At 35.1% G+C, this 26,285-nt stretch overlaps 1 protein-coding gene across 4 annotated transcripts in view; it reads right to left on the reverse strand.

Moving 5' to 3' along the window:
* The window catches only part of Kdm4c (lysine demethylase 4C), a 395,886-nt gene that overhangs the window by 110,687 nt on the left and 258,914 nt on the right, over window positions 1-26,285 (reverse strand). For all 4 annotated transcript variants that reach the window (XM_076845987.2, XM_076845986.2, XM_076845983.2 and 1 more), the window contains 2 exons: window positions 12,438-12,493; window positions 10,029-10,137 (listed from right to left, as the gene is read on the reverse strand). In XM_076845987.2, coding sequence (XP_076702102.1) covers window positions 10,029-10,137; window positions 12,438-12,493 — 165 coding nt within the window. The remainder of the gene's footprint in view (window positions 1-10,028; window positions 10,138-12,437; window positions 12,494-26,285) is intronic.

Below are 26,285 nucleotides of genomic sequence, written 5' to 3' on the forward strand. Positions count from 1 at the left end.
TCAAGCAATAGCACGCTTGCCTGGCATGTGCAGGGCGCTGGGTTCGATCCTCAGCACCACATAAAAATAAAGTAAAAGATGTTGTGTCCACCGAGAACTAAAAAAAATATATATATTAAAAAAATTCTCTCTCTTGGGCTGGGGATGTGGCTCAAGCAGTAGCGCACTCGCCTGACATGCATGCGGTCCGGGTTCGATCCTCAGCACCACATACAAACCAAGATGTTGTGTCTGCTGAGAACTAAAAAATAAATATTAAAAAATTCTCCCTCTCTCTCTCTCTCTCTCTCTCTCTCTCTCTCTCTCTCCTCTTTCTCTCTCTTTAAAAAAATTCTCTATCAATAAAAAACTAAGAAATTCTGGAATAAATGCATTTTTCATGAATATGATAGTAATTGTATTTTTAATATATATTTTAGTTGTAGGTGGACACAATACCTTTATTTATTTATTTAGGTTATGATGTTCTTGATTGTAGGACACATTTATCTTTCACGAGAACTCTGAACTTCCCTTCTTGTTCATCTTTTTACAAATCATACTATGTACTTTCTAGAAGATTTTGTTTTTTTTTTTTTTTTGCAAATTCATTTCATTTCATTTGTTCTAAGAACATAAATGAAACTTCTAGAGCTGACATTGTCTTACTTGACTCCTCCACTTCAGAAAGTACATGGAGCTAAAGATTTAATAAGATCACTAACCAAAATGGCATCCAGAGAAAGTAGTTGTTCACCACCCCCTACTCATAACAGAAACTGAACATCACATACCTCAACCCTGTCAACTGAGAGCACTCTGCTACACAGCTACAAATCTAGGAGTAGCAGAATTCTAGCACCCTAGCATATGCTTCTCGTGACCCATTCCCAGATGGGTCACAACCACCCCAGATGGTCTACAGTTCTCATGGGCCAGTCATTCCCACGCCTAAACCACTTAAGACTCCCCACTGCATTTTGCAAGCTTATAGAAGCAAGACCACAGATCAGTGTTCAGCAGAACCATGTTGAACAAGATTACTTACCAACCACAATGATCATGCTCAAAATGAAACAATGGCTACAATGTTTTAGATTCCTGTTTTAGGGAACATCAACCTATTTATCTTATGGTTTATAGCAATAACTGCAGAGAAAGGTAACAGATTTCAGATATCTATAAAAAAACCACTTTATGCCATACTCCCAGGAAGATGACAGAACATTTCCATTTAATGGCACAATGTGGGAGACCAACCTTGCCCATAAATTGAGTTACTCCCCTGCTGGGCGATGTGGTGTCGGGCACCCATGTTGCTAGACTGCCCCGCTCTTCTAGGGTTTGAGGAATGATACTATGTCTTCCTGCCTGAGCATGTCTTCCTTACAGCCCATGTGTGGAGCTATGCTCCCCTGTTCCTTTGTAATATAACTCCTTGCCCTGTTTAGGGTAGAATCTTCCATGGAAGTGCCTTGTGTGTCCCCTTCTGTTACTGTGCACCCTTGGGTGTGGCCTACCCAGATGTCAGTCAACCTGCTGACAGTGGACATCATGAAAATAGACTCAGTCCCCTGAAACCTGACCCCTTGCCTCATTTGAATAGCTTCTCCTCAATAAAGGGGGTCAGCACATGCTCCCTCTCTCCCTGTAGACCCTTAAGGTCCAAGGAACTGTCACAGGAACCCCAAAGAAAAAGGTATTTGTGTCTCTTGTGTGGTTTTTTTTTTTTTCCTTTTTTAGCAGACCAATTAGCCCAGTTCAACTAGAGTGACCCCTGAGCCTTTTAGTCTTGAGAACAGAAACCCAGCAGAACAATATCTATTCAAAAGAAAATTCCTATAGTTTGCAAATTACCCAAAGGTAGTTTAATGTAGTTAAATTCTTACCAAAATTAGAAAAATAAGGGGTAAAAAATCATGTAATCTGATAATAGTTAATACTGCTAACTCGCACTGAATGCAAACTATCAACCAGGTCTTTCCCTTATTCATTTCATCCTCTCAACCACCCCAGATGAGATTTAAGAAGGCAGATCTCCATGGCCAAGGTTGCCAAAGTGGAAGATGCAGGACTCAAACGTTATTAACCACAACCCACAAACTCAAACTCAACAGAGACTTCTAATAATTGCATGATCTAACAGCCAATACAGATAAATGCAGAGAAAGTTTGATACTGAGATCAATAGAAGCAATCGGCAGCTGGTAAAACTGATGATACCTGTATGTAACCAGCTAATTTAGACAAGGACATCACTGAGTTGTATGATCTTCCCTAAAATATATCACAGTTACTCACGTTAAATTAATTACAAAACCAGAAATTACTCAGCATTTAATAATATTTTTGTTGTTTTTTAAAGCCTTCTAGGGACAAACAACCTAATTTAGACTAAAATATTGAAAAAATATTATAACCCTTGAGCCTCCTACTCCCAGCAAAACAAAAAATAATGAATCTGCTAAACACTAATAATGATTGTACTTTTCCAAAACTATACTGCCTCTCCTTTCAATCACTGTTGATCAAGCAAAACTCAGTGGATTGTTAGTGCCATCTTAATAGCTGCCTCAGTTTGGCATGTTTGTTGGTATTGACCCAGTCAGTGTTGGAGTGAAAGGGGTCACCTCTGACTCTGCAACCCAGACCCCAGCTCACTAACTCAATTAACAGATCTGTCAGTAATCACTAGTCACACAGACGAGATGAGCAAAAATGGAACATTCTGCATTGCAAGCTAAAAAATACTACTCTCTCACAATATTCTTTAATCAGGAATTATTTGAATTATTCTACTTATCTATCTAATAATGTTTTTTCAATTAGCCCTCAGGAAAAATTAGTTCAAAACTAAAAATTTAAAGGCTCCAATCAATTTCCTTTTGCCTTGCAGTTTTCCTCTCAAAGATAAAGGAAAATCCATACTAACAAGATAACATTTCATGAATTTACACATTTTCTCCTACAGACATCTACAGCCTTCAAAAAGTATATTATTTGTAGTCATGCCCATCTGACATTTTCCATTTTACTCAAAAGATTTTATGGTTTGGTATTACAGCAATATACAAATTTGACAGTTTGCAATAGGATCTAGTCCCTGTAGCAAATCATTCTGACAGTTAAGTACTATACAGTCACTAATATGCTTTTTAAAAAAATAACTACACATATTTAAAAACCTTTCAATGTTGGAGACCTGTACATTGAAATCTTGAAGTATTTTATACTAGACTTATTCGATAATAGAATCCCACAGCCCAAACCATCATCACATCATCTGTAATATCTTCTTCTTCTGAGTTTAAAACAACAAATTTGCTGATTATTGTCAATGTTTACTTTTTTATATAATTTTTTGTCTTCATAACTGAACATGTGAACAAAACTGTACATCATTTCATGTGGATTATGATGACTTTTTTTTTCTTTTGCCTTTTATAATGCTACTATTTTTTTCTTTAAATGTGATGAAAGATAATCAATGTGTCTTTACATTTCCCAAAATGTATCAACGGAGGCCCTGTTGAATACAACACAGATTCCTTTAGAAAGACAGTGAAGTTGCCCACTAACACTGCTAGAGCATTAACTAAATAGAACTGCAAGTGATCATTCAGCAGGAGAGGCAAGCCCCATCCTTCCCTCAGTGGTTCTATTTTTAGTATTCAGTATATCTGATAACATGAGTCAGTTCGCAATAGCACATGTGCCTTCCTCTAAGAAATAGGAAGGTTGATTGTATTTTTTTCCCCTTGATTCAACTCTTCAGATGGAATACCACAGTGAAACCACTCTATTTTCAGAATTGATGTACCTTTCAAAACTATAATCTTTGGCTTTCAGGTTCACTATTATTTGCCTTCAGGTACAAATTTTAAAGTGTATAGAGGCTTCTAAGCAGAATAGTATGGTCTCAGCCAGATACTGAACGGCTTGTAGCTCAGTCATCATTGCAGTGTAAATTCCTTTTCAAAATAATGTTCTTCATTCAGAGAACACTTGTGCCTGGCTGGGTTCACTTGTCAAATAGGAACTGGAGGTCGTCGAATGCCCAGGGGCAACTTCAACTATTCCAAAATTCATCCTTCTTCTCTATCTGACTGCAGAAATAGGATTCAAATGTAAAAGTCTTAGAAATATCTAAAGATAAAGAAACCAAAGACACTGTGCTATGCCACTAAGAGAATAGATATATTCCTGATCAATGAACAAAGCCAAGTTTTTAATGCAATGGGAATAATCAAAATAAATATCATCTGCACCTATGCATACAATTTAATATTAAAATATTCTTACAACATTCATATTTGAAAACTTTACTTCCAACTAGAAACAGTGCTTAAAACTAATATTTGCATTAAGGGTTCTCAACAGCTTTCCAAGATTTCTTACAAGCCACACACCTGCTTTACTTTTTATTTACAAAATATTCACAGTTCTTATAATTAATCTGAAAAAGTGGTCAATGCATGGAATAAACATTCATGAATGGATATAACAAATACCAGAAATCCATGCTCTTTTAAACTATTTTACTAGTTTCCCTCAGATTGTATAGTGAACTCTAAATATTTTTATGATTATTTGCTTCCTGATCATGTTATCTCCTTTCTGTGTGATCATACTATGACAACATTATTTACCCTCTCTAAAATCAAGACCTTAATTATTCCATATCTTTTTCTTCCCCCCACTCCCGTGGTGCTAGGGATTGAACCCAGGGCCTTATACATGCTAGGCAAGCACTCTACCAACTTACATATCCCCAGCTTCTTATCATTGTTGTAGGTATTTTTTCTACTATGAAGACAAGAATAAGTCACTCTAACTTAATGGGTATTTCATCTCTCTCTACCTTTCTTCCCTCAGTTTTTATTTTTGCACAATTTTGCTCCTTTTCCAAAGATTCAGTGATGGTTATGAAAAACCAATCACATAGTAGAGAAAACAGGGCAGAAGGCAAGAAGAACAGGAGATGAGTCTTTATAAATTCTAAAATATACAGCATCTGAGGACCACTGTTTTCTTTTTGTCCTCAGGCACAATCACCTATGACTTCAAAATTTCCTAGACTAGACATCCTTAAGCCACACACACAAGGGCACAGGTAATGTCCTCAGTGCTTTTCTCATCCTTGGTCCTGCAATATGCAAGTGTTCTGCTCTCTTCTGGTTAAGTAGAGGACAAGAGCAGGACACAGATAAGAGACTGCCAATGACAAAGCTTGCCAAAAGATAACTTTTCACATAAGGAAAAGTCATACAGAAGCAAATGAATTCATCCTAAATGTGTAGGAAAGAAAAATAGTAAGTAATTCAAAATCTGCACTGAAAAACCAGAAGAATGCTGAAGCTAACATAGAAAATGATTCTTCCTATTGGACTGGCTGTTCTGAACCCATTCAGGTAACACTCAGCTATTCCTCCCACAACAGAAAAAGATTCTCCTTTAGCCACTGGTGCTTTAGTTTAATCAGCAGCATGCTGAAATGGAGCAACAACTACTTTAAAAAGCTCTGAGAAAATCACAAAAAAGTGAAACATGGTCAAAGAAAAGGGAATTAGTCCAAACTCTGAAGACTTCTACAATAAAATATACTTTTGAAGTAAATTTTTTACTTCAAAAACACTGAATGAATTATTAAAGCATTTAAAAGCATTTAAAATCAGCCCAGAAATAAAAGAATGTCTTGAAAATAAATCTAGGGTCATTGTCGTTTCCATTTGATTATATGATAACAGGCAACACCCACAAAGTCTCATTTTTTTAAACTGGTCATTACACCGACAAGGGAAAAATCTGCTCAGTAAACAAACCCTTTCCCATATACTCACAAAAATCTTTCCATGCCAGTAATTTTACAGGAGTTGTTTTTTTTTTTTTTTAAGCTGTAGGTTAAACTTTTAAATAAATAAAAGGCCAACAACAGCATTAGTAAAACACATCTGCAAATATATGCAACAGTATGCAGTAGTCTATTAGCAAACTATTGCATAAATCCCAATACTCCATATTCTAAAAGACACTGTTAATGAGTATTTTTAAAATAGCTCTAATAGTTCAGAAGACATTTTAAACTTATGTTTGCCCACTCTTTAAGCCTCTTGCATGCAGTTAGTAACTCTTAGTAACATTGCATCTTTTACAGAAAAACTCTTAATTTGCCCCAAGGGAAAGTTCTTTTTATATGGCTAGATGAAAACCTGAACTAAAATATTGCCATTTGGAATTCAGTACTTTGAATGTATCCCAAGCAATACTTTCAATGCCCTGTTTGCTATCCCTTGACCTAGAGCACCACAGTGTGCAACACACAGACACACAGTCAAAGTGTGGGCAGGGCTCTGATGAGGCGCTAAAAAAACAAGTGGTAGTTTCAGGGCAACATGCTGAGTATATGGTGCAACAGCACCACCTAGTGGTTACTATGGAGAGACTCAGAGTTGCTTTTCGGTATACTGCAGTTGCTTTTGGGAAGACCACTGGTCCACTTCAATGTTCAATCCCCAACTGATGGCAGATTTCAAGATCAGAACTTTCAGCCACAAGGCATGTGAATTTACTTCCATTAAATTTAAACGAGGAAAGGTGAGACAGCCAAAACCCTCCAGTCATAATCATTTTAAGTCAGAAGCACAATTAATAAACAATTATTTGCTATGTTATATTCATTTTGTAAATATCTACCCAGTGGCTATTATGTGTATGTATACCCACATCACAGAATTTTAATATTCAGTTAAAGTTCATTAGTATTCACCTGGTGGTCCAATTTCTATAAGAAAAATGCTAAAATAGATTATATATAATTTTCAATTACAGGTAGTTAATATGCATGTTACCAAACTACTATTACTTTATTGATAAATAAGAAATTCAAACAATTCATCAAAAAAAAGTAGACATTTTTAAAAATTTAGGAATTTCTGTCCTCTCAATGTTCAGTTTGAGTCTATCAACAAAGATGTTCTCCATTTACAATGTAACAAAAATGAAATTATTCTCTTCATGTGTTCCCTGTAGATCAGTGAATTCCCAAATGAGGGTCACCTGACATCCCAGGAGCTATTTAGCAGCAGCAGTGCCTATTTGGACAGGATGCTGGAATGCTATGCTACACATGACAGTGCCCACAACAAAAGATGCTAGAGAAATCATGTCTCAATTAAAAAAAGTACATATTGTTTGGAACAACAAGTAATAACTGGTGAAATAAACTGATTCTGACATACAAATAATTCTTATCTATTCGAATAAAAATGTGAATGAACAGTTTAGAGTCCAGAAAAGGGATAATGCCTACATTTCCAGAAAAAAAATGTTGAAACTAACCCTAGCAGGCACATATATTAAATCAACAGGCATAGCAAAACAACTTGCCTGGACTCACTTTGGCCTGGATGAAAAACCACAAAAAACTACTTGTCTGGTTTCTTGTTGACCACATTCCTGTTAGATTACCACTTAAACTTCAAAAAAATGCTAATGTCAGGCAAGTGCACTTTTAACACTATGCACAGGGCAAAGCATAGTGTTGCTACTCAAACAAGTAAATGTGTAAATTTATTTTTCAAAGTCTTGATAACCATGGGATGCTGGTAAAAACTGGGAAACAGACCCTGTCACCAAGATCCTCATTTTTAAGTATTCCCGATGAAACGATGTGCAGATTGCTGGTCACTGTACTCTCTCAAACTACTGCACAATTTCGGAGTGACTTTTTTTCAAAATGAAGTTTCTTTCCCCTTATACTATCTTACTAAAGATATCCACTGTGATAATTTTGATAAATACTATTACAAAAACATCTCCATGAATATAAAATTATATGAAACACAGAAAAAATATCTTGTCAATAGTCTCTCATTTTTTGTGTAAATACATGCACCACAGACATCTACATAAGTCTGTGGACATAGCTCTATATTGTCAATAGACTAGAATTTAGATAACCTTAAATCCAATCAAGACATATTCTTTTAGAGGTGTTAATCATTTAAGGATAGAAACATTCTTTTAAAAATAAGTGAAAGGGGACCAGGGAAGGAAGGAAGGAAGAAAAGGAAAGGAGGAAAGTGGGGAAATATTAGGGAGTAAAATTAATCAAATCTTATTAGATGCATGTACAAATATGCCACAATGAAACCCACTATTCTGTATAAGTAATATGCATCAATAAAAAGGAATCAGTGGTATGCACAACTAAGTTGAAGGACAACACTGTAAAGAAAACTATGAGCTTCATCATTTTCAGATGCAGTCATCAGATGTCTAGGTATAACAACTGAATGAGTTTAAAATAAGCCAGAACGTCCATCCCTGCTCTTCTCTCAAACACACTTTGGAACGGGTGTGAGTAACATTAAATCATGAAGGATCACTAAAGCAGCCCTTAAACAGCTGCCTCAAAGCCATGACACTTGTTGTCAGGGATATCACACCAGTAACTGAGAAAGCCTTCAGGATAAAGAATCAAAGGTGATCTTAAAAATGTAATATTTGAATTTTTACAAATAAATGTTGCTTTTATAATCAGAAGAAAACTAAAATACTAGACATTAACATTTGTCCCCCTAAACATTAAATTTTTAACATGGTGATCCAATCTTCTTTTGAGTATCCTATTTTATAATTATAATTTTTTCAAATGTTTTATTTGTCTATTTTTTTGGAGGGGTAGTGGAGTACTAGGGATTGAAGACAAGGGCTCTACCACTTCGGTACAATCTGAGCCCCAACTCATCTAGGGGACAGAGTCTCACTAGATTCTTTGGCCTTGCTAAGTTTCTGAGGCTGGCCTCAAACTTGTGATCTCCTGCCTCAGTCTCCTAAATGGCTGGGATTACAGGATTATGCCACCACATCCAACTTATTTTTGTTGTTAATTGTTGATCAGAGGATAAGGTTTTTCTCACACATAGTCAAAGAGCCATTGAAGCAGTTCATGCATTTCTGTCTTAGTTTATAAAACCTCAGCTGCCACATCCTAACCATCCTGATCCCATCAATCATACTAGCTATCACAATTCCACAGTTCTACGAAAGTGCAACACATTTTCTCTTAAAGTAAAAATCCTTAGTGGAATTATGATGGGAAATAATGTTCACTTACCCTTGTCTGACTAAATCCCAAGAGAGAGGCCCAGAGACAGTATATTACCTGGCTCTCCTTGGGGGAAGAGAATTGTAAGAAAATAAGCGACAGACAGGAAAAGAGTTTCACTGATATGGACTGAAATATTCTCCAGTGGAAAGAGCTCAAATCAAAATAACAAAGATTCAAGAAATTCTAGAATGTTGAGATCACCTGTATGTTAAGTCATACAGTTAAACTTTAGGAGAAAGTTCTCATTGAATACATAATATAAAGGCCAAACTAATGATCTGCTGACTTACAATCGAGCAAAACTAAAAAGTTACCTCAATGTTAAAGAAATCAAAGAACTATATTTTCAATTGGGGGTGGGAGGAATAAAGAAGAATCTCTTAACAAGGGAAGCCAGTGACAGATTTCCATAAAAGTTTCTGAATAAATCAGAAAATAACAAGCAAGTCTGGCTTATTAAGTGACTTGTAGATATTCATGATTGAGAAAATCCTTTAGTAATAATAAAGGCTTTTGTATTTCTCAATAAATCTCTTCCTGATAAGGAGATGATGAAATTGGGTTATATATATTTTGCTAAGTCAAGAAAAACCAGAGAAAGGCAAAAGAAACACTAAACAATTTAAACAAAGCTGGACCATGCTCTCCATTCCTAACAATCTCACTAGATAGCCTCCATTTTGAAAGTTCACATTAATTCAGGAAATGCATTGATCCTTTCCCTTGCTTCAAACAGATTTTGAGGATATTTATGCAGACTTACAATATTACAGGAAAATAGTTTGTAAGGATAGATAAACTCAGGCTAAAGGAAATTTACGGTAGAATAAAATGAAGCTTAGGAGAAATATTATCTGGGGAATGTACATTATAAGAAAAATTAAAAATCTGAAATTAACACTAATTTATGAGGTAAAAAATAAGCTTTGCCACTCACCAATTTTAACCTCTGTAAAGGTATTCTGCCTACATCTATTTGTGTCCTTTCTGGGACATTAGTGAATCGAACTTCTGGGACCGCAACGGCGCACATGACATGGGCCCACCTACAGGAAAGGAGACATTAAACATAAACAAAAGTTCCCTAAACTCACATACCTTCATACGTCAACCTGGTGAAGGCAGTCTCACAGATGGGAAACACACAGATGAGAAAGAAAGCCAAAAGCCTAAATCCATCCAAATTTTGCATGTTAAACCTCTAGATATGTTGAGTACAACACAGCACAACACTGTGATGTAAGGAACTAGCTAAAGGCCAAGGACTCAGCCCTGTTAATATACATACTTTCTACACTTGATATATAAAATACTAAAATGGAAGTTTCCTGTTTCATTTGATGCTAAAATATGTGTGCTTAAGCTAACCAATATGTGGCAAAAGAATGGTCAATATTATTCAATGTAACTTTTTCACAAAATACATGTCATGAAGCAAAATTCAAACCGTACAATTTTTCATCAAGAATTAATACTGATTCAGTCTTTAAATTATTTCTTATGACTACCCTACTATAACCAAAGGAACCTAGAGATTAGGAAAATCTTATTCCTTGGTCTCCTACTAAAAACCAAATATCTCCTTTCACAATCTGAATTAGTCCAGAGAAATTTCAACTTTCTGTCTCACAAATGTTGTACCTCCAAATAAATATAAAGACTTGTGAGGTTTGAAGAAATCTTGAAAGCATTATCAAATCCATCAACCTATTTTTAAGCCAAAGCATATTCATTTCACTTAAACAACAGACTCCATCCTGTCTGTCAAAACCACAGGAAGAAAGGGCAGGTGTCATCCCCACCAGAGCATTCTTAAACATTTAAATAAAAGATAGCATTCTACAGTTTACCCCAAGGGTACGAACAGAACTTCTTATCACATTTGTCTTTACAGGAAACACTTAAGCCACCTCACAGTCTGCACAGCCTGTGGAACATCTAAAAACTAGTGAAGACATTTTAGAATACAGCCAATCATTTCAATTTGGATTATGAAAAATGATCCAAAATTAAGTGAAACTATAGTTTTTTAGACTAAAGTTCGTTAATATAGGAATGATAAATGCCTTTCCTCTCCCTTTTAAGCAATCAGAAACATGTGCACATGCACACAGTTATCTTAACTGCATCACTGCATTACACCAGGAGTCTCAACTCCAGTGCCCATGGGGACAGGCAGAAGGTAAGCAAATACAAATACACTTGGAAATCAAAGTGACCTGGGGACCACCTGCCACACTGAGGCCAAGTTCACAACTCAAGTCATTATTACCTTGTCATTTTTCAAGTTATTATTTTAAAAATCTGGATTTTTATGTAAAATTCTCTCAATTTTTCAACCTTTCGATAAAAGTGATAAAATTGTGTATGGTAAAATAAAACTATCTTGGGGTAGAATCTGGCCCTCAAGTTCCAAGCTTGTAACATCTGCTTAGACCATTTCTACATGATTCTATTCCAAAGGACCCTAAAATATTCCCCATTTTCAATATTAAAACCAGGTCATGAAAATAAAAATAAAATTCATTCAAAACAGCCATAAAAACCAGATTACCTTCTTTTTATGTTCCCAAGACTCTCTTTCAAGACTCTTCATGCTCTCCAACTCTCCCCTTACATCTTATTACAACATTTCTTGGTATCTTTTCCAAATTAATACATGTACATTTTTGTTAATTTGCCTATATTAAAAGTAAATGTCTTTGCCAGGTTTGGTGGTATACACCTGTAATCCCAGAAGCTTGGGAGGCTGAGACAGGAGGATTGCAAGTTCAAAGCCAGCCTCAGCAAAAGCAAGGTGCTAAGAAACTCAGTGAGACTCTGTCTCCAAATAAAAATATGAAATAGGGCTGGGGACATGGCTTGGTGGTAGAGTGCCCCTGAGTTAATGACCGGTACCAAAAAAAAAAAAAAAAAAAAGTAAATAGCTTTGTAAAAAGTAAATGCCACAACTACAATTGACTTAATTTAGATAAATTAAAGATTTTATCGTTAATAAAGATACCTGTTTCACCATTTTCAGGCATATTAGACCTTTCATATTAAACACAGGGATTACAATGGTACCTGGACAATGTGAGCCACCTTAATTTTAAAACTTCTATTAGTAAAACAGGAGATAATCTTCTTTGTTTCAAACACATACAGCAGAAGCAAACCTTTGAAAACTCTCACTCTACACAGGCAAAAGTGCTGCCAGCAGCTGTCTAAACCACAACCTGTGCAGAGCTATACCCCAAAAGCTTTGGAACAATGTATACAACAAGAGGTAAGGCAAATTGTCATTCAGAGATTCTAGAAAGGAGAAACAAATGATGAAACTTAACACAATTAATACATTACTTACTTATTATTCTTAGTTTGCTTAAGAGCGCCCCCTCTCAAATTGCAGAGACAGCATTCCTAAGGGTGAAATAAAATACCACAGTTATTAGACACATATAACAAGTCATTACCTTGCATCTATATAGTTCTAGAACCTATAATTTTTTTATTTTAAAATCAAAGCCTTCAATAATTACATAAAGGCAATTCAAGTTCAAAAAGGAAAAGGCATTAAAAATAGAGGGGGCAAGATAAGAGTACACCCCATAATGTTCTGGATATACATCTCTCAGAGAGAACCATCATGGTCCTGGTATCATTTTCGATTGCCACCTTACAGGAAAACTGTAAAAGAGAACTTGGGAGCCATGAGAGGTACTAACTAGAAATCTGGAGTGTAGAATATACATACTACTACAGTCCTTTTGCTCTGGGAATCCACCCATGGATACAGAATGGCTAAAAATTTTGCATTCCAGCAGGCTTCTTTATGATGTGGGATAAGTCAGAGACTACTATTAAAAGATGCTCCTTTCACTGAAGTACCATTTGTGTCTTCTGTTGACCTAGAATATTTTAATTAAATACCTAGGTTAACTTTGTGTTTTTAATTTCAAGCTTGTTCTCCCAAATTTCCACATTAGTAACTTTAAAAAAATAGGTTATTTGTGATTTTTCTTCCTTCAAACTGTATATGTTTAAATTTACTCTATCCTCCAAGTTGATATGTCTTAAATAATTCTGACGTTTTGCCTAGCTTTACAAAGAATTCCTCTAATCTACTATCAATAAAACAAAACAAAAAAAAACAGTTCAAAACAAAAACAACAACGTTGTGGAATACAGTATGTGAAGGAATAAAATATAAGATAAAAGTTACAAATGAAATATGTGGGTTAGAAGTAATGAAAATAGGACTGGGTTTGCGGTTCAGTGGCAGAGTGCTTGCCTGGCGTGTGTGAGGCACTAGATTTGATCCTCAGCATCACATATAAATAAATAAAAGTAAAGGTACATTAACAACTAAAAAATATTTTTTTTAAAAAAGAAAGAATGAAAATATACTATTGTAACATTCTTACATAGCTCATGAACCTGAATATTTTTGAATAGTAGACTGTGTTCATGTAAAAATGAAAACTGTAATTCTCAACAGCTGCCTTTAACAAAGGTACCAATATTTCAAAATATTAAGTCTCCAAGAATATTAACTCTCAATAAAAACACAAAACAGGTAACATAAGCATAAATTAGATGCCCAATCATATCAGACACAAAAGATAAAATAAATATGTCCATGTTTTATTGAAAATGTAAGTAGGAGACCATAAATTAATAACAAATCACATTTTCAAAAACAACACAAATAGATATTCTAAACAAAAAAAATTAAATTTGAATTTTAAGCATTATATTAAATAGCAGGCTATTCTTAGTTGAAGGGTAAATTATAAAACAGAAAGACCTGAATAAATAACTAACCAAACACTAATACAAAAAAAATAGTCAATGAAAGGTATTTAGAAAGTCTGTATCCAATTGAATAAAGTGTGTGTACATCTATACCTTTAACATATAAAAATAAACTCAAAATGACTTAAGCAAAACAGAACTGCAAAGCTATTAAAATAAAATACGGGAAAATTGTGGAGGGCAGGCTATGAACTGCTGTGAAATTATTCCATGATGTACAGAACAGTAGTTCTCAGACAGTACCTAACTCTGAGTTACTCCATTTCTATAAGGCAATAGTAAGTCATGAGTTACCCCATTTTGAGTTTAGGGGCTGAGATGAAATCAATCTATACTTTGTTTGTACAAGTACCATCTGCCTAGCACAACTACAAGGCAGAAACTGATTTTTTTTTTAAATTAAATGTTCTAATAAAAATGACCACTTGTGAATTTACAGAATTAATCAGAAGCACATGGATGCATACACATATCAAACTCATGTCAGAAAAACCAGGCCAATATGAGCTTATCAAACACACCAGACCACCAAATAAAGGAACTTTCTCATCTGAGTCCCATTAAATAAGCAGCCAAAGACTGGATAGGGGAACACACCAACCTTGTCACCTGGTCACTCATCATGAGCCCTGAGTAAGAAAAGTACCACAGAGATAAACCTCCAATTTGCTGTCCCATCAGACAATTGGTACAATGCAGCTTCTCTTGACCCTGAGGACCATGCATGGCCCACTCCAGACTCACATTTCAAGCTGACACTCCAAGGTGATGCTCTGAAACTGCTGTCTGTCTGAATATTGACCTAAAAGAAGTTCCCTCTTTTTGGAACAGCCCTTCACTGGGTTGGTAACCATATCTGATGGCCTACAGTGACTCTTTGCTTTTAGTACCTACTTTTTGCCTTTGGTCTCAGTACAGCCTTCAGAAACCCTATGGCCCCCTTAAACCTGTCTTATCCTTTCTGTAACCTATATATACATAATTGTGTAAAGTGTGATTATGACTTGAGTATTATATTATATTATATTATATTATATATATATTATATTATATATATATTAAATTATATTATATTATATATATATAAAGTCATTAAAAATGGAATAAAAAATCTGTGATTGCCTGGCTTAATGCTATCAGGTGACCCACAGGTATGTAGGGAACTGCCACAGCTTAAAGAAGTGCAGCCTCTAAATACATTGTTATTTAATAAATTCTGACATTACAGAAAGACACAAACATGTTTATTTATGTTAGCTACAAGCTCACTTGCAACATAATATATTAATTTAAAATAAATATGATATTTTAATAAAACATTTAAGGTAAAATATCAAAATTTAAAATTCTAAGTATATAATACAAATCAACATACAATGTTAAGACAAGAAAATATTTCCAACATATATATCAAAGATTGTTTTCCAGAAAATATTTTTTTAAACTCACACATTTTTGAAAAATAGAGGATTCAAAGGATCTTCAGTGTCAGTAAGCACATAAGAAGTTACCCAACTTCAAGGAAATAAAGAAAAATAATGAGATCTAACTTTAGATTTTTAAAATCAGAACATATGGGGCCTGGGGCCATAAGCTCAGTTGTAGAGTGCTTGCCTGGCACATGTAAGGCACTGTGTTCGATACTTAACATCACATAAAAATACATAGATAAAATGAAGGTATTATGTCCATCTACAACTAAAAAAATAAAAATAAAAAAAGATCAGGACATACTAGTATTAAGGGAAAACACTAAGGTATTTAAATCTATTGACCATTTTAGTCACCCCAAAGCAGCAAGCCATAACAGAAGGTTATGCATAGAAAACATATGAAAGGCTGAAGGACTAAGCACTATCAGTAATTTTCTGTAAAAACTGAGCTTTCAAAACTTGAGCATGATGGGAATTAGAGAACTTTGCTAACAGTATTAAGTAATTTCAAATTAATAAAAGAAAAATCACAGACACCCACATACACACACAGAGAGAGAATTAAATCTTTTTAAATTGAATATATGCAATTTAAAATTAAAAGAGCTGGATGTTTACCTAACTTTGTACCCTTTTTTTTCTCCCTCAAAGAGAAATTTTTAAATGGTGGACTTATGACATCTTATAAATTCTTTCAGGAAACCGGAAATTCTTTCCAATCTAACCTATGTAGATATGAAAACTCTTCAGTCTTGCAGAACAAAATAAATAAATAACATTAAACAGTCTGTGCTTGTTACCAGCCTTGTTTTCTCATATGTTTAATAAGCATGCTTTTTCCAGGAACAATAACAGCCAGAATAAAATGACTCACTATTATAAAGATTTAGATATTGCTAGTCAACCAATATTACCTAAAAAAACCGAAATGCCTGTTACAACGTGATTACTCTATAAGGCAGCTGTTATTTCTGTCTCCCAAGAACAACATTTAAAAAAAAAAAAAATCCATTCCATTGCATTTCCCCCCCTCAGGACAATTAAACTGAATGAGAAAATACAAAATCATATCATATCGTGAACATTGTACTTTTTTCTGCATAGGTCCCATTCCCTTTCCTAATACCAATGACAGAATTCCTTTTTAACAATGCCAAATATTTTTGAAATTTGATTTCATAGAAAATTCACCACTGAGATGAACCGCTCACAAATATACCAATTTACAACATGAAATGATTTCTTTATGGCTGAGTTATTAAACCATGAAAAAGAGTGTTTATAATCAAAATGCTGACACAACATTTACAACAATGGTGGGAAATGCACTGTTGTGATATGGCTATTGCAGTTGTTCATTACTTGTAGTAGTGGGAAATCTCGTTCCAATGGCTCTTCTATAAAATATCAGTTAAAGAAATGCCAATACAAACATTCTCAAGCTGCCTTGTAAGAAGCTCTCATTTTAGCTGACATATCCATAAGTGCCACTAAAGCCAATTTTCAGAGCTATAGAAAAATTATGAGATTGAAGTACAACCCACCTACTCCCTGCACACACACACACACACACACACACACACACACACACACGAGCGCGCAGGATCTCTAGCTCTCCCTCTCTCTCCTCTATCTCTCTCTCATTTATCTGTCATGTTCATACAGAAATGCAAAACTGTAAAATTGGGCTGCCTAAGCAGGGAAAACAAAGAGTAATTATCGCATTAAAGCAAAACTTGTGCTGAACCACAAAACATGAAAGAATCATTTTGTCGTATGTGGCTCATTTGTCTGGGGTGGAGAAAGGACAGGATCTCACACAAGGACAGGGGTGGCATGAACTCTACCTGATTAGAAAACTGAATGACAATTTTTCTGCAGTAGACTTGAATGGAAATCCCACAACCTACAATTAATTTAATATTAGCAAGTGAATTCCCCAACACTGATATTCACATCTATTTGTGTTATAAGTAAAAACATTCATTCAATCAACTATTCATCACCATGATGTCTCTAGAGCTACAATAATAAATGCCAATGGTTCTATCTTCAGGGAACTTAATATGGGTTGGGGAGGAAGAGGCAGATAGACAAAAAGAGCAGATTATGTAGATGGTCAGAGGTCAAATGCTATGTGAATAGACCACAGAGTTCCTTAGGAAAGGGGAATATAGGTAGACCCCTGGCCTATTCTCCTATGAAAGGTACCCACAGAGATAAGAAAAATATCTAATCAATCTTCAAATAAAAGTTCACATATGGAAAACCTTCATAGGTCACATCAACCAAGATGGGAAGCCACTATAAAATTTCAGCAAGAGCATAATCTGACTTACATTTTAAATGGCTCACTGATGTGGACAGCAGACTATAAAGGTATCTGAGTAGAGGTAAGAAATAGAATGATACTGTCATAATGCAAAAAAAGAGGTAATGAGAGGCTCATACCTGAGTAGTATCAATAGAGGTGACAAGAACTAGTCAGGAAGTCAGGACTTTTAGATTCATTTTGAATGTAAAGAACTCAGGATTTACTCAAACACAAGTAAAGTATGAAAAAAAAAGGAAACAGCCTTAAATCTAGCTCTAAAGCTTCTGACCTCATCAAGTGGGAGGTCAAAATTCCCAGTCACTGGAAATGAGGAAAGGTACAGGAAAAGTAGATCTAGAATTCAGCTTGGGGAGGGTAAGCCAGAGGTAATTACTGGACTTGCGAGCAGAAGTGCTTCACATGAGGTTGTTTATTTGGGTCTGCAGTTTAGAGAGCTTGAACTGCACTATAAATATACAAATCATCAATGAATAGATGCAATTCAAAACCATAAAAGCTGAGGTAGGATCATAACACAATGTGCATTAACACAGACTATGAGGAGCCCAAGTTTTTGAGACCTGGGAATCTGCAACAGTACCTTGTTGGGATGATGAAAAAGAACTTGGCTAAGAAGCATGAAAGGCAGCAGCACATAAAGTAGGAGGAAAAGCAGGAGTCTACAAGATGCTGGAAACTAAATGAGGACGACAGTTCAAACAGGAGGCAGTGATCAACAGATCCTGCTGGTGAAACACATACTATGGAAATGTGGAGCACACTCTATAACTACAATAGGGTAAGAGGGAAGTGGGGAAATTAGGGAGAAGTAAAGACAAGTCTTTAAGAGTTTTACTATACGAGGGTACAGAGAACTAAGGTGGTAGCCGGCATTGACAAGAGGTCTTTTCATTTGAAGATGATGGTTTGCATAAAAATGTGCATCATCTAGAGATGATTTACTTTTTCCAGGAAGTGGTATTAACAGAAATTGATGCCAAGGGTGCCTTACTACTGAGCTATATTCCCCTGACTAATTTATTTCCTATTTTGAGATGAGCTCTTGCTATGTTGCTTAGGGCATCACAAAATTGCTGAGGCTGGCCTTAAACTTGAGATTTTCTTGCCTCAACCTCCTGAGTTGCTGGGATTACACATGTACGCCACCAAACCCAGTTTAGAGAGAGGAATATTGGGGATGTGGGGAAAAGAAAGATGAGTTATTTGAATAGAGATTCCATGGATAAAGGAGAGAATGGATTGAGACAGGAACACAGAAATTATAGTTATAATGCACGTAGAAATATGCAGGTCTATTCTGATAGTTTCCTATTGCTTGGTAAAATAGGAAATGAGCTCATCAGGTGATAAAAGCAGGAACAATCTGCCTACTGGGTGTTCTCTGCAGACATGTTCAGCTACAGGACTGCAGGTACAGGGCAGGCAGATAGATAACCTGGGTGGTTGATGCTGAAGGAGAATAACAAAGTGAGAAAGCAGCAAGGGAGTCGATAGTATATGCAAAGGAATAAATATACTACCTAAAAAGAGAACAGAGACATGAAGAAACAGACTAGAAAAAGTTGAGAGAATCAGTGAATCACATTGCCACAGTGAGAATAAATGATTTTGCTTGTGTCCAGGAACAAGAGGGTGTGGGCAAGAAAGACAGAGAAGGCTTCTCATAGGAACATGCCTAAAATTGAGAGACAACATTTAAAATGCAACATATATTCAGCTTGGGGAGGGTGAGCCAGAGGTAATTACTGGACTTGCAAAAAGACAAGTTTCTACAAGTGAGAGAAAACATGGGATACTTGTCAGAAAAACAAGTATCCCATGTTCTCTCTCATATGTGGAAACTTAAAATAATATAAACTTATACGGTCAGGAGTATATCTTCACTAGTGGAATACCTGTCCAGCATACACAGGCCTTAGGTTTGATCCCTACCCATGACAAAAAATTGCATTAAAATAAAATTAAATTAAATTAAATATAACTAGTGAAAAGATGAACAGTGAATAATGAAAACTAATGACCCTATCAAAATGCTGTCTTTCTATTGAAAAGAAGTAGAGTTGAGTTGAAATACTTACCAGTTTTGAAAATCTTATCTCTTTTAACATTTACATGAAAAACCGACAAGGACTAACTTAACCCACAACCATCTCTAAATATTGTCAGAAAGGAAATTTTTGAGTGACTATGTTCCTAGAACATTACAGTATGTATGTCAATGGAAATTGCATTGTTTTCTAAATTATAGAATGATAAGTTTTTTTCGTCCTCAAATTTACAACATTGACCAAATAAACTTAGATTTAACTATCTAAATTACCGCCACTTGTGAAAAGGGAAAAAGTGAATAGAAAATCATACTCTTCATTTATTTCAAAAGACTTTCTTTAAACCTAGATTCATCATTCTAAAGACATTGATTACATTAGTATGAAAATTAATTTGGGGTTTACAGAGCACCTGCCTGTTAGCTGTATAGCAAGCCATTTACATGACAGGTAGTAGCAAGAGCAGTATCAGCATAATTTACGATTGATCATAGGTAAACCACATGGAGCTTACTATATTTACGATAGTTATTTCCAGGATCCTGTGCAAAACTTCAAGTTGAACATACATCCAACACAGATAAAATTATATAACATTTTGCTTTCAAATAAAGACTCCGCTGGTTTACTCTTTCTTCCCAGCATGACCATCGACAAAAAACAGCAAAGTACATGATTTCTTCATCCTGTCACTGGATTAATTTTTACCATTCATGAGAAATGCCTGCACTGCAGTTTCTGTCCCCTCCATTCTTCCTCATTGCAAAGGAGATGTGCCTTGCAGCCAAGTGATCTCCGGGCAGGCACAGCCTGATGTGTAGTACAGAATGTTAGGCTCCCCATAATGTCACTCATTATTCTTCCTGACTTTACTTGTGCTCTCTCTGGTTGAAGCACTAAGATTAATGAAGCATTTGTTCTCAATCAAGAAGCTATTTATGAATACAGTTCCATTTACACTGAGCTATGTAGACTTCTCTTTCTATTACAAAAGAGGATGGGGGTGTTTATTAAGCAAAAGTGAGAGGAAAGAATAGAGAAAAATGATTTGTGACTTTTTGGCCTGTAAACAGTTCCCTAATAGAAAGGCTGCACATCATAGTTATGCTGTCAGAACAATTGATACACTAAATGTGGTATTCTGTTTGGTTAAGATAAAATAATTATTACCACTTAGTCCTTTGTAAGCCAAGGTGTAAGTCTGCAACTGTTTGGAATAATTTGCCTCCTTAGGAGGGAAGAGGTAATTCTGAGACCAAATACACTGCCTCAGATGGGAGAGTAGAGTTCTGGCTGGTGTTCCAGAGACACCTCTATAGAGAGAAGCAAGGCAGCAAAAGCAAGCACTTGACTACAGACACTGCCCACTGGTGAATGCCCTGCCTTTGACACAAACAGGGCCTTTCTTTCCCCCTCGTTTTACTTTGTATGTAGATCAAAGTCAGCCTGGCAAGCTGACAGCCTCTCTTCATCGGGTCTTGACAGTATCCCATGGAAGGAAAAGAAATACAGCATAAAACATATCAGAGAGAACAGCAATGCCACCTTGACCTCTCAAGGCCATAAGCCAATCTGATCTAAAAATCAATGGTTCTGATCTACAAAGCCACTTCAGAGTTCTTCACAAAAGAAAAATATCAATGCTGTTGTCAGTTGGGAAATTGGATTCAGGAGATTATCCAGTTCTGGAAAAGTCCTCTGGCCAGAAAATAGAGTAAATTTAAAAGGGAAAAGAACCTGTTTTGTGCAACCACCTGTTAACACCAATTATTCTACATTAAGTAGATAACTCAGTACACTGCAAGTTAGTGCTGGCTCTCATTTCAATGTGAACAAAGACCACCTCAAAACATTTCTGATGTAGGCTAGTTCTTCAGACTTCTTCCCTCTCTAAAAGCAAGTAGCTGGGCAGAACGAATCTAAGCCTGGGAATCTGTAGGACTAAGTAGCCAATTCCATGAATCCTGGTTCTCTTACTACAGAGTAGGGAATCCTGGACAAAGGAATTACTCTGTTAAACCTGCTGACTCATTATCTATAATAGAGGAGATTTCTGAGATAGATGTAGATCTCTTTGGTCTTTATTAGCACTAAATTCTATAAAAACTAAGAAAATTCTATCCATACAATTTACATTAGTTTTTATCTAAAAATTAGTTACCCTGAATTTATATTTTTGAAGTTAAGTGATGAAACTACTTTTTCTAAAACAAAAGATTCTGAGAGGGGCTGGGGATGTGGCTCAAGCGGTAGCGTGCTCGCCTGGCATGCATGCTGCCCAGGTTTGATCCTCAGCACCACATACAAACAAAGATGTTGTGTCTGCCGGGGAAAAAAAAAACTAAAAAAATAAAATAAAATATTTAAAAAAAAAGAACCCAGCTTTCCCCATTTGCCAGTTCTTATGGAGACATATCTAGACAATTAAGGGGCTGAGGCTTGTTCTCAAAAATGTCAGGAGGGACCAGCTTTCCAAGACACAGATCTTCCTACTTGAGACATCAGGCTGGGAGTCAAAATAAGACCCATTCCAAAAATCAAGAAGTTTAAGGGGCTGGGGATTGGCTCAAGCGGTAGCGTGCTTGCCTGGCATGCGTGCAGCCCGGGTTCGATCCTCAGCACCACGTGCAAACAAAGATGTTGTGTCCACCAAGTACTAAAAAAAAAAAAATGTTAAAAAAATTCTCTCTCTCTCTCCCTCTCTCTCACTCTTTCTTAAAAAAAAAAAAGAGAAAGAAGTTTAATAGTTTTCACAAAAGTCAAAATTCTTCATATAGACGATTAACCCTCAAGGAGTATAAGAAATTAATTTTGAGACTCTGACAAAGGCAGAGAAAAGACTTCCCTTTCATTCATGAGTCAATTAAAATAGCCATGTGCACCACTGGAGGACATGGAATGGTAACAATTACTCCATCCATACATGATACTTATGTACAATCAAAGAAAAAAATATATATGCCCAAGCAGCAAAATGTTCATTTTGTTTTTACTGCATTTGCAAATTCAACTTGTTAGGGTGAATTAATTGTTCTTCATATTTAAAAACAAGGTCTCCCTGCATTGTCTAGGCTGTCCTTGAATTTGAAATTCTCCTGCCTCAGTCCCCCAGCTAGCAAGGATTACATATATTTGCCACCATGCCAAGCTGACATGTTCTACTTTTTGTAAGTTTGCTCACATATAATTATTACTCTATTTTCAAAAATGAAGTAAAATATAGTATTTTACTATAAGGCTGAAGTGAAGACACATTCTATATTTGGGTTTTGATTTCTTAAAACCATTTTTGGGAAAAAGGAACAGAACATTACATTAGTTATACGTGTACAATTTTATCATTCTGCAGAGTACAATAAATGCTCTTCTGTAGATGTATATTCTGTAGATGTATAAATGCTCTTTCTGTAAATGTATACAATTACCTAGTTTATGCATTTCATTATAGAGAATGAGAATCCTAAACTAAAAAATGGTTTTAAAAAATATTTTTTCATTACAAAGTCTACTTTTTCTAGCATGGCAATAGTCATAAAAATCATAATGGATACCTGCATTTTTATACTGTACTAATGTCAAAAAAATTCAAATTCTCCTGAATTAAGTATAAAGAGACATATTGAAATAAAAAGAAATTTAAAACATAATGTACACTACTACCATGCATTCCCAAAAGACAGCTAGATAAAATTATAATAAAGCCTTGGAATAATTTTTATTATACTTTATTTTTCATAGCAATTTTACATTAACAGAAAAACTGAGAAGAAAATTAGAGATTCCCCATATACCCACTCCCCATACATGCACATCCTCCCGATAATCAACTCCTCCATCAGAGTGGTATAATTTGTTACAATTGAACCTATACTGTCACATATCATTCAAAAATACACAGTTTACATTAAGATTATGTCTGGAAAATTTATAATGAAATGTACCCAAAATCAGTATCGCACAGAGTATTTTCACTGATGAATTGTATAAAATGATGAAAACATATAATTACAAGTGAATTGTCATCTGGCCAATTGTCATCTGGTATTTCTTTATTTTAACTCATTGCATCTAACTAGGTTTTAAAAAAATAGATTTTTTTTGAAGGTCCCAAATTCTTAAAGAAAATTACTTAAAGCAAAAATGGAACTACAAAGAAACCAGAATCAAGGAATTTTAGGACTGCAACAGAACTTAAATTCATCTCTTTTGAACTGTCTCATTACATTGCTTTTAAATTTAGATTCTGTTTAGAATATAGGCATATGAACTACTAAAACTTCCCAACTTCCCAACAATTATTGAAGATAATAAAAAAGCTCCTTGGTAAGATATACCATAAGGTATTATTTAGAAAATTTCAAAGTAACAATGAAATGACAGCATAGGCCTAATGCTGCCAGGGACAGAAAGAAGCCTGGCAACTCATGATTAGTCAAAATCATGAAACTGAGTGAGAAGTGACTCTCTACAATGTTAAATTATCAGTCTTCACATGCAGCTTTCACTCCCACTTATGATACTCTAACAAAACCCACAGCTTCTATTGCCTGAAAAGTTCCTAAGGAAACACCTTAATTTCCTGGACAGAAACAACTGCCAGCATTGTTACACTGTCCCTTCATTTTAAAAGAGAATCTTATATAAATTTCTTCTTCATTTCTTTAATCCACTTATATTTATTTATTCTTTAGAATTTCATATTATAAGTTCTTCAGAATATCTATGAAAATCTTATTACTATCTTTAATACTCTATATATAAAGCATTAAGGACTTAGCTTTTGTAATAAAAGAAAGTTTTTAGGTTGCCAGGCTACTCCAGATGTTAGTCTTCTTTCATGAATAAAAGTTGTGGTCAGCCATAGAGTCATTTTGGGGCATTTACAGAAATAATTACATTCAGAAAAAGTTATAAAAGAATAAAATGGAAAGGGCCGGGGGCAGACAGAGAGAAAAAGGGAAGAGGAGAGGGGAAAGAATACAAATTCTCTTTATGGTGAGAATATTAGGTTTACATTTTCACTAAGGAGAAGCTTATAGTGGAAACTGATGCAGATAATAGATACAAAATATAGAAACTTAGATCAAAAGTGATAAAATGTCCACGAAGAATCTAAATAACAAGAATCAGACACTAAAATCAGAATATTACATTTACACACCTAGAAACAGTACTTGGAGTGACTCAGGAGGCTGAAGTAGGAGAACCACAAGTTCAAGGCCAGCCTGTCAAATTAGCCAGATCCTATCTCAAAATTTTGAGCTGAGAATGTAGCTCACTGGTAAAGCATCAGTAAATTCATTATCTAGTACCACACTAAAATAAACAAAAAGGAGTTGGCAATGTTTGAAATGCTCTTGAAAATAAAATTATAATGAAGGAGGAAAAACTGCTCCAAAAAAAGTATTATTAAAACACACAAAAAAGCACTCCGAACACAGCTGAAAATAAAATAATATAATCAGCTGAGTTATAGACTATGAATTCAAACAAAGCTTTAAAATTGTTGCATCTATCAATTTGATCAACATTAATGTAAGACAAAGTTGAGACTGAAGACAATGATATCAAACTATGAAGTAGGCAACCGGAATATGAGGATAGTTATTTCTGGAGCTGTGGGGTTCTTTTATTTTCATCTCATGTGACTAGGGATTTAGAGGCTAGAAATCCAAATCTCAGAAACCAGGTTAGGGTATAATACAAAAATTGTAACTCATCTCTTCCTTAAACACATGCAGTTGAAACTGTAGTCCAGCTCTCTGTTTCTTAATTGACATAATTAGATGATAAAATAAAGAAATGGTTAAAAACAAAAATCAGAGTTAGGTCTCAACATAATCTTTGGAAATGGTGAGAACACTAAATATCAAAAATAAAAATCTAGCTCAGATCCCAGTATCATCAACCCTACTTTAGGTTCATTACCTCACAATGATCTGACACTATAAAACCGTACTAGAAGTATTACAGAGACAAATGAGACAGGAGTCAATTCTCCAGGGAAGAGAAAAAAAAAAAAAAAAGAAAGAAAGAAAGAGAGAGAGAAATGTGTCACAGTAGATTGAGTAGAGAGAGGTGAGGGGAGGGGAGAGGAGGGGGGGATAGGAAGGGCAGCAGAATACAACAGACACTAGTATTGCTGTATGATCAACGTGACTGTATAACCAATGTGATCCTGCAATCTGTACACGTGGAAAAATAAGAATTCATACCCCATTTGAATCAAATGTATGATATGTCAAGATCATTGTATTGTCTTGAGCAACTAATAAAAAAAAAACTAACAGAGTATTTGAGTCCAGAGTGACATCTACTCTTTATAATTGGTAAATAAAAAAACATCATCTGTAAAGACTAATTCTAGCCTCAGAAACCTCTTTTATTATCTTTCCCAAACTGACGTTAAAAATTGCAACTTAGTTCGATACTCTACTATCTGTTATCATTCATTTATTTATTGTCTGAGAGTGGTGATATAATACCTAAGATGTCTTTGCTTCCAAAATACTATTGCTTCTTCACTGTATGATATAGAATCACCATGTATAATCACCATGTATAATTCTCAAATATGCCTC

Source organism: Callospermophilus lateralis, chromosome 2 (genome assembly GCF_048772815.1).
Source record: "Callospermophilus lateralis isolate mCalLat2 chromosome 2, mCalLat2.hap1, whole genome shotgun sequence".
NCBI lineage: Eukaryota > Metazoa > Chordata > Mammalia > Rodentia > Sciuridae > Callospermophilus > Callospermophilus lateralis.